Here is a 9,874-nt window from a genome sequence, read left to right on the forward strand (position 1 = left end):
AAAGGCTGCTAGTGATATGTTGAATGAACTCAGCGATGCAGCACGTAAAGTAGGTCTAAATATTAACTACCGAAAGACAAAAATGATGACTAATTTAGTTCCGAGCCATCTTTTAAGGATAGAAGACGTCGAAATTGAAATTTTTGACAGCTATATATACCTTGGACATACGGTAAAAATTAGCAGAGATAATGAAACTGTCGAGCTGCTAAGAAGAATAACACTGGGATGGGCAGTATATGGAAGACTGCGTGATATTTTTAAAGATGATATACCTATCAGCTTAAAAAAAAGAGCCTTTAATCAGTGTGTTCTGCTTGTCCCTACATATGGTGCAGAGACACTTACCCTAACAAGGACATCTACATGAAAACTACAAGTGACGCAACGTAGAATAGAAAGATCATTGTTAGGCATAACGTTGCGAGATAGGGTAAGAAACGAAGAAATCCGTAGAAAAAGTGGTGTAGAAGACATTATAAAACACATAGCCAAAATTAAATAGAGGTGGGCAGGACACGTCGCTAGAATATAATAATAGGTGGACCAAAAAAATCTTGGAGTGGAGACCGAGAGCGGATAGACGAAACCCGGAAAGACCACCCACAAAATGCTGACGACATAAAGAGGATTAGTACCAACTGGATTAGAGCAGCGCAAGATAGATCTGAATGGAGGTTTTTCGAGGAGGATTATGTTCAGCAGTGGACGACTATGGGCTGATGATGATAATGATAATGATGACAATTCCAAAAAATAGCACCAACCGTAATCTTATCATACAACTCTTCAGAGATCTAATTAAGTCCCATTCCGATTACACAGTATACTACACAGACGCGTCTAAAACTGATAATGGAGTCAGAGTGGCAATAATTAACAGCACAGAGATTCTCAAACATAGAATACCAGATACTGCAACTATATTAACAGGAGAACTCTATGCAATTTACCAAGCGATACTACATGCAAATGCAAATACGATGAACAAACTATTAATTGTGACAGATTCTATGTCATCACTACCAACAATCAGGAAAATATACACGCAGCATCCATTAGCTTTACTAATAAAGGAAGAACTAAATAAATTGCATACTAAAGATATAAGCATCAAGTTTCTCTGGGTCCCATCGCATGTTGGAATAGCAGGTAACGAAGCGGTAGTAAAAGAAGCTTTAATCGATAACTGTGTCCCCATATCACCATAATATGTAAATATGGATCTAAAAAACTATTTCATAAAGCACCTATTCGAAAACTGAAACAATAAATAAATATCCACACCATCAAAGCTTCAGGAGATAGAAAATAAGATTGGACCATGGCAACCACTCGAGGTATCCAGACGAAAGCAAATAATAATTTCCTGCTTACGACTTGGACATACCCAGTTTTCTCATGAACATTTGTTCAAGAAAGAAGAACGCCCAATTTGTGATGAGTTCGGTTCACCCCTTACAGTTCAATCACAAATTAATCCCTTAATTTGTAATCTTACATTATTCTTAACTTCTTAATATTTTATAGTTTCACCGTGTATAATTGAAACATTGTGAAAACATATCGTGTAATATGTTAATAATTAGTTCATTTACCTACAACGTAATAAATTGCCGAATAATATATTTTCCAATTGAACTTCCCAAGTAATGCAATTACGGCCTAGATTAAATTGTATTGTAAGCTCATAGTTCAAAGTTTGTTAGTATGATAGAAGCAATAAATAACCTCTGTGCTGAGATATACATTATTTGTGAGATTATAATTTGGGGATTTGAGCTCATTCGAGCGCAGTCTATTGTAGAAAGTTACCTAACCATCATCTTTAGTGTAATTATTAGTAGCTGTCAATAAAACCATAATTTTTACTCCACATCTTCAACGTTTTATTGTATTTACCATCGTATTGTATTTCAAAATTCAATTCACAAAGCTTTAAAATTGTGGTCCACAAAATTGGTTGGCTTTGAAACTAGTGAGAACGCAGGAGGGGGAAGGAGCTGTTAACTGTATCTCTGTTTCTTGTTTATAGATTTCGATGTTCCTTTTTTTAATTTGTATGTACTTTTTTCGTACATTATGAATATTTATTATATAAATAATTAGGTTTTTTGAATAAATCATCTAATTTGTTTAAACATTTTTTTTCAGTTTTAATTTTTTTTAGTAATATTTGAGTTTAAGTTTTATGTAATGCTTGGAAAATAAATAATTCCAGATAAACTAGGGTTTATTTCTTGCTGAGCATGCTAAGCGTGTGGCTTTTGTCGAAAAAGTTTGATTTTATACCCACTTGCTGAAACTTGTTTTAATCCATATTATTATGATGCCAATATGCTATGCTCAAAAGATTTATGTATAATAATTTTTTTTTAATAATTTGAGTGTTTATATATATATATATATATATATATATATATATATATATATATATATATATATATATATATATATATCTTACTCCTCTATACCTTAACTCGATATACCTTTTTCCTATATCATCTTTTAACATTTCTCTCTTCAAGAAACTTCCTCCTTAATTGTCAGACAGTTACAACATTGACCGAAGATCACCCATTATCAGCAATACGGGATAGTTTGAACTATGTATCACCAATCATTATATAAAAACTCTTGTACCGGAATGTAAGTAGTATTTTGTTTATTTCTAATTTATTACAATTCAATAGATTATCTCTTACCAATTTGTGGGTTGTTACTTTGTCTGCTAAAGCAATTTTATGCATATTAATAAACACAGACATGTAATATTGGCATAATTACTATAACTTTTTTATGTATATCTTTATAAGACAGCACCCTAATATGGGCTTTTTATAATTTCAGCATTTAATTTACTTTGTACCACATGACCTGAGGATGCTTTGCAAATTTTAGAAAGCGAAACCGGTTGTTTTGGGTAGTAAAATTAAATTGATTGTGAGTAAGTCTAATTTATTTCTTTTACCTCTTTTTAAAATGGACTCACACAAGCAACACATTCATAATTTGAGTGTTATTTCAAGACGAAAATGATTCTTACAATATTTTAAACGTAAGGGGCAAACAATCTACTAAAATAGCCGAAAAAAACCATTTTAGCGTTCTTCGACGCCATTTTTTTAATACGTTGAACATCAGATGTAAAAAAAATACAAGATGAAAGCTTATGTCAATTCGTTTAAAAATGCACAATTTCATTTTGATGTTATATTGTAAAAGTCAGTGTAAAATATACATAAACAAATTGATATACCTTTGCGTTTTAGAATATATAGACTTGAACGTCCAAACTTTAACGTTTGAAACACATTGTTTATTTCTTATCAATCTTCATCTTATTTTAATCGGAAAAATATGATGCTGCAATATTACAGTAAACTTTTACCCAAAGTAAACTTTGGGTTAATTTTTTACTGTAATGTTTTAGCATAATATTTATTCTTTCGATTAAAATAGGATTCAGCTTAAAAAGTGTTAAATAAATAAATAATAAAAGCAAAAAGAGAAATCAAACAATTTCTACCTGGCGAAACTGAATTCAATTATTCAATATATTCAATTATTTTGATAACTATTGTCTAGGACGGGAAAGATTTTTGTTTTGGTTCAAAGTAGTGGCTATGCCGCTCTGAGGAGTCCTAAAGAGGTCGAAATACGTATAAGCGGCTGTCGCTACCCTCTATCAAAACAAAAATCTAATACCGTCATTATGTTTTAAATAAATACGTATAAATAAATAAATAGGTTGCCATAATTTTACATTGAAGAAAATCTTAAATTTTTCTTTGAGATTTTTTATTTCTAAAGAAATATTAGTAAGTAATTTATAGTAGAAAGAATTGAATAGGATAATTTTTTTTGTAATAAAATATAATAGATAATTTGTAATAAAATCTGTTATAAATAAAATATTTTTATATAATATATTTTATAATTATTTAAATAATACATATTCGTAATGTATATAAATTTAAAAAAAAACGTCGACATCTATAAACAAGAAACGGAGAAACGGTTAACAGCTCCTTCCCCTCTTGCGCTCTCACTAGTTTCAAAGCCGACCAATTTTGAGGACCACAACTTTGATGCTTTGTGAACGATTTCATTAAAATGCAATCTTTTCAAATTTTTCACATTAAAACCATAAAGTATATTCTTTCAGATGGTCCTAATAAGGTCTCTTAATTGTTATAAATAAAGCTGCTACCAATTTATAAAAAAAGGCGCCAATTTCGTCCCGAACTGTCCTAGATTAACTTTCTTTTCCATTAAATTTGTAAAAAAATTCAGACTGTCGAAATATAAAAAAATCAGTTTTTTGCAGTCAACAGTTAAAAAGTTATTCTAATTGTTTATAAGCAAAAAATGGACATACTTTTGCCATTTATACTATTTTTTTTTTATTAATAATAATATAATAAATCTTCTTCTTTTAGAATATATCCGTCTATGAGAGGTCTCCATGTAGAAGGTAACCGTATGGCGTCATATCTTTTATTAAGATAATTTGGCCTTTTTTTATTTCTATGGCTTCTCGGATAATTCTTGGTTTATAGAAGCGGATGGGGGCTATGGTTCTGGAGTTTTCAAAATCTTCTTCTTCTTCTTCTTTTTATATAGACATGACTCTGTCTGTTTTTCAATGTCCCTCCAGTAAGTTGTCATTCCATCGTTTGCGTGGTCTTCCTACTGATCGTCTTCCTATTGGGGAACCGTCTCTTGCCGTCTTTACTACTCTATTTGTTGTCATTCGGCTTATATGATCGTTCCATTCTACTCTTCTATTTCTTACCCAGTTTTTGATGTTCTCCACCTTGCATCTATGTCGCATATCTGTACTTCTAGCTCGGTCCCATAGTGTCTTACCGTCAATTTTTCTAAGTGTTTTCATCTCTGCTGTTTCTAACATCCTTTTTGTTCTCTCTGTGTCAGGTTTTGTTTCTGCCGCGTATGTGATTATTGGTCTGATGACTGTTTTGTAAATTCTGCCTTTCGTTTCTTTCCCGATATATTTATTTCTCCATATTGTTTCGTTTAGGCAGCCTGCGGCTCTGTTTGCTCTATTCACTTGATCTTCCACTTCGGTTTCGAGCTTTCCGTAGCTAGATAATGTGATGCCTAGATATTTAAACTCCATCACTTGTTCTATTATCTGACCTTCCAGCTCCAATTTACATCTTGGTAAATTTGCTGTTATAACCATGCATTTTGTCTTTGTTGGGGAAATTAACATGTTAAATTTTCTGGCGGTTATATTAAATTGGTGCAGTATACGTTGTAAATCATCTTCACTTTGAGAGAGTAGTATTGCGTCGTCTGCATAGCAGATTATTTTAAGTTGTTTTTCTCCCATTTGGTATCCTTTTTTAGTTCTTACTTTTTTTATTATTTCGTCCATAATCAGGTTGAACAATAGAGGACTCAGGGAATTTCCCTGTCTTATCCCATTGCCAGCTTCAATAGGGTCGGTTAGTTCTTCTTCTACTTTTACTTTTATTGTGTTGTTTTGGTAGATATTTTCGATCGTTTTGATTATTCCTAGAGGTATGTCTCTTGCATTCAGTAAGTGGATAACGTCTTTTAATTTGACCCGGTCAAATGCCTTTTTAAGGGCCATGAAAAATAGATATGCCGGTTTGTTGCATTCTAATGACTTTTTTTTGCACTTGCCTCATTATAAATATAGCGTCGGTGCATGATCTTCCCAACCTAAAACCTTGTTGTTCTTGGGTAAATCAAGGTAATAAAATTGACCTTTGAAATTGAAATCCCAATCATTATATTGAGAAGGGAAATTGCTTTTCTTGCTTGGTTGATTTTCTCCTCAATTGTGTCGTGTCTTTTGTGATGATCATACCTAAATATTTATATGTGTTGCAATGTTTGATAACTTCTCCATCTTCCAATATGAGGTCCTGTTGTTTCCCGCCGATTCACATATACCCGGTTTTTTGGATATTGATTTCAAGTCCCCATTTTTTATACTCCTCGATTAATTTTCCAGTCATATACTAAATATTTTCATAATCTTGTGCTATCACTAGTTGATCATCTGCAACTGACAAAATTTATATGCTATTGTTGTTAATCGGCATTCCAATATTTCTACATTTGCGTTTCCACAGTTTTGGAGCTTGCTCTAGATAAATTTTAAATAATGTCGGGGAAAAACAGCAGCCCTGCTTAAGGTCTTTATTCATTTAGAATCCACTTGACAGATAATTTCCAACCTTTACCTTTAAGTTAGCATTACCGTACAGTTCCTTCGTCGCATTTATTAAATTCATGCTTATATTTGTTTTCTCTAACGCTTCCCATAATTTATAATGTGGTACGCTATCATAAGCCTTTCGTAGGTCTACAATAAATGTACTTCTTGATTAACGGCTATTTTCTTTTCAATAATCTGTGTAATGCAAAACAAATGGTCAACAGTAGATCTACCTGCCCTAAATCCTGCCTGTTCTTCAGCCTCTAGGTCTTTATATTCGCTTGCTATTCTGTTTTTAATTACTTTTTCGTATATTCTACTGATCGAGTTTGTCACGGCAATGCCTCTGTAATAATTGTCACATTCATCCTTTCTGCCTTTTTTGTGTATGGTGGATGAATGATGTCTTCCACTCCTCTGGGGTCATTCCATTTATGCAGTTTTGGAACAGTTTGGCTAAACTTGTATATATTTGACAAACTTTAGATGGCTAACTATGAATAAGAAAGAGCTCAAAATCTAAAATAAATATCTTTGTCTTTTTCTGATTTGATGCTTAAATTTTTTGTTTCAAATGTAAAATATATTATTGAAATGCATATTTATTTTATATTAAGAATTACACAATCTTCAAAACTCATGGAGCGGGTTATTAAAGACCATGTTTAATATTTCCTACCTCTAAGTTAAATTTTAAGTTTATGCAGTCTCTAAAATTCACCAAAAAAAGTTTTCATAAATGTTCAATCCCAATTCAGTCTGCAACGTCGGAATATTAATTTCGTTAAGAGATTCTGACTCTCAAACGGGATTGATCGGGTCTTCCAAAAAAGATAAAAACGAAAAAGTAAGCGACTGCAGCACCGTGTTTTTAGTTGCTTTTGTTACCAAGCTTAACGTTGCCAACAAGGATCTTATTTCTTATTTGAAACAGCTCCTCGCATAGTTTTGTAATAAGAATTACAACGACACTTGAGAAATTTTGCCTGAATTCACTAATTTTACTTATAAAACTTAACATTACACGACGAAAATATACACAAATAAAAAGATAAAATACAAGAACTCTCTTCTTAGGCGAAAGTGTAGACAGTAAAGCGAAAATCCCAGAGATAAGATAATCTTACCTGAAAATTATATATGAGATTTAAATCCTAGACTAGAATAAGCTGCGATGTTGAGAGGAAAGGGGAAGATAGAATTTGGAGATGGGATCGGCTGTTTTTTAATAAGTGTTAACTAAATAAATTTCATTAAACCGTATAAATTTCATTAAATGTCATAATATACCATTACTAGAGCTCGGGAAAAATGCACTTAAAAATCTCTAAAATATGCATGCAAATATGCACAAAAACAGTTAAAATATGAACTAAAATATGCTTTTTATGTTTTTCTGCATTTAATGCATATAAATAAAAAGCACAGTATTGCTTGTCAAATTTAACGTGACACTTGGCCGATTTGAAATTAGGCTCCACCCACGATGCGCATTCGACCACAACACATGGTACAATGAATACACAAGGTATGATACATAATGTTCCAAAATCGGTTCGCTTTCGCGCATGACGTAGTCAAGATCGCTTATTCCCGCAACATTTGAATGTAGTTGTATAGGAAAGACTTTTAATTTTAAGTTTTTTTATATAATTTGGCTAATTTAATTATAGTAATTATAAAGAGATGATAAAATTATGTTATTATAATATTTATCCTTTATAAGACAAGTTTTAATTATCTTTTATTACACGTAGGTACAGGTTAATTAACTTATACTCCAGAGTTCGATATTTCAGATGTTTAAAAAGATACAGAAAAGTGGTAATGGAGGTACACAAAATTTGTACGTATATATACCTACTGAACTAAACACAAAATCAAATTAAATAATGACAAAGTCAACTTTATTTATATCGAATGAGCTAGCTGGCCATCGAATATGAGTGTAGTGAGGGCACACAATATTGCACAACATTTAAAATGACATTTTTGTAATATTCACACATAAAATTATCTTGATATTGTTTATAATAATGATAACATTGTATATTTTAATAATGATAACATGATTTAACAAAGAAAAATATGTTATTTTGGAAGATGCTAAATTGATTTCCTCCGAAACAGTTCTTATTGCAAATTGCATAGCAGGCTGAGGCTAATTTCTTACTTAACAAATCGATATGAAAAAACCATTTAAGGTTTCATGACTAATAATTAATAAAAATAAAGATTTAGACTTACGTCGTTGGCCTAGAAGTAGTAAGAAGCTGCTCAACATACTTTTTGGACTCTCTGTGTTCGCCTCCTTGTACGCGTTTCTTTTGGTTGGTTAAAAGGGTAGCCGATGTTGATTTAGGCAAATAAAGACCAGGTACTGCCTCGGGTTTGAGTTTTAGACCCTTTTTAGAAACGTAATTTAAAAGTTCCTGTTGTAGATTTCTTTGGTAATCTTCAGTTTTAAAATGTGTATAACAAATTCTTGCAGTATTACAATTAAAATTATCCTATCTACAACAAGATATAATCCACAGTTTTCTGGTCACGCTATCTTTAGGAAATGTATGAAACCTAAAGATTTTATCTTCATTGTCACTATTGCAACAAGCAATTGCACAGCGTACTTTGAAAAAGGTACAAAACCAGATATGCAATGGCAAATAAAAACTTTCAGTTTTACAAAAAAATACTATACAGTATAAATAAATAGTAACTAAACACCATTTGTATAAAGACACATATATAAGCATATATCTAAATTATTTTTCTATTATAAAATAGATGACTCAGTCAGTATTGAGATACTTTAAAATATATTTATTATCTCATAACTTGCAATTTGCAATAGTCACCATTGATAACCGATATTATTGTTGAACTTTTGTTTTTATACAAGCTTTCTGTCTTGCCGGTGTAAAGTCGTCTGAAGTCGATATTTATTGTGTTTTGCGTTTGAACTAATTCGTGTCTTATTTTCATAATTATATTGTTTGATAAGTAAATTTTGCATATAATAATCGCTAGGTTATAGTAATGTGTATATTTTTTATTTTACTAAATTTCATTATAACTCATCTAAAATACCATATTGAATTGTAAAACAGATTTTTCTCTATTGTACTCTATTTTGTTTTTATTTCAGTAAAACTGCTTGGAAGTGAGTGACAGTGAATCAGAATAAGTAAATCTACTACTATTTACCTATTCACAGTATTTCCTCTGCAGAAAATTTTTAAATTTCAAGGGATTTGCATACAAAAAGAGTACTTATATTATTAGTATATGTATGAAAACAAAAATAAATATTTTGCCTGAATCTCTAGGAGAAGTAAAGGTTTTACGCTACTGAAAATATATTTTTTATTCAATTATAACCAAAACAAAACATTTAAAAAAAATTAGATCACTTTTTAACCATAATTTCAAAGTTAATGTGTACGTTAAGCTGTAATAATGGGTTCGAGGTGGTTCAGGCGATCTTAACTACGTCACACTCCTGGGCCAGTTGTCAAATGTCATGCGCAATATCATACCTTGTGTATTGATTGTACCATGACCACAACACAATTCGTCCTTATTATTTCTTGGCCCTTCGAAGTGCGAGGTACTTGTATAGTCTGCGACAAAGTTTTTTTTATTTTACTTATGTTTAAA

The 9,874-nt window shown here is 31.3% G+C and overlaps 1 protein-coding gene across 1 annotated transcript; it reads left to right on the plus strand.

Annotated features, from left to right (window-relative positions):
• The first annotated feature begins 740 nt into the window (after positions 1-740).
• On the plus strand, positions 741-1,211 carry LOC140449090 (uncharacterized). Its single transcript, XM_072542233.1, has one exon. The coding sequence runs from the start codon at positions 741-743 to the stop codon at positions 1,209-1,211; it is 471 nt and encodes a 156-aa protein (XP_072398334.1).
• The last annotated feature ends 8,663 nt before the right edge of the window (positions 1,212-9,874 follow it).

The sequence above is a fragment of the Diabrotica undecimpunctata genome, chromosome 8 (assembly GCF_040954645.1).
Source record: "Diabrotica undecimpunctata isolate CICGRU chromosome 8, icDiaUnde3, whole genome shotgun sequence".
Classification (NCBI taxonomy): Eukaryota; Metazoa; Arthropoda; class Insecta; order Coleoptera; family Chrysomelidae; genus Diabrotica; species Diabrotica undecimpunctata.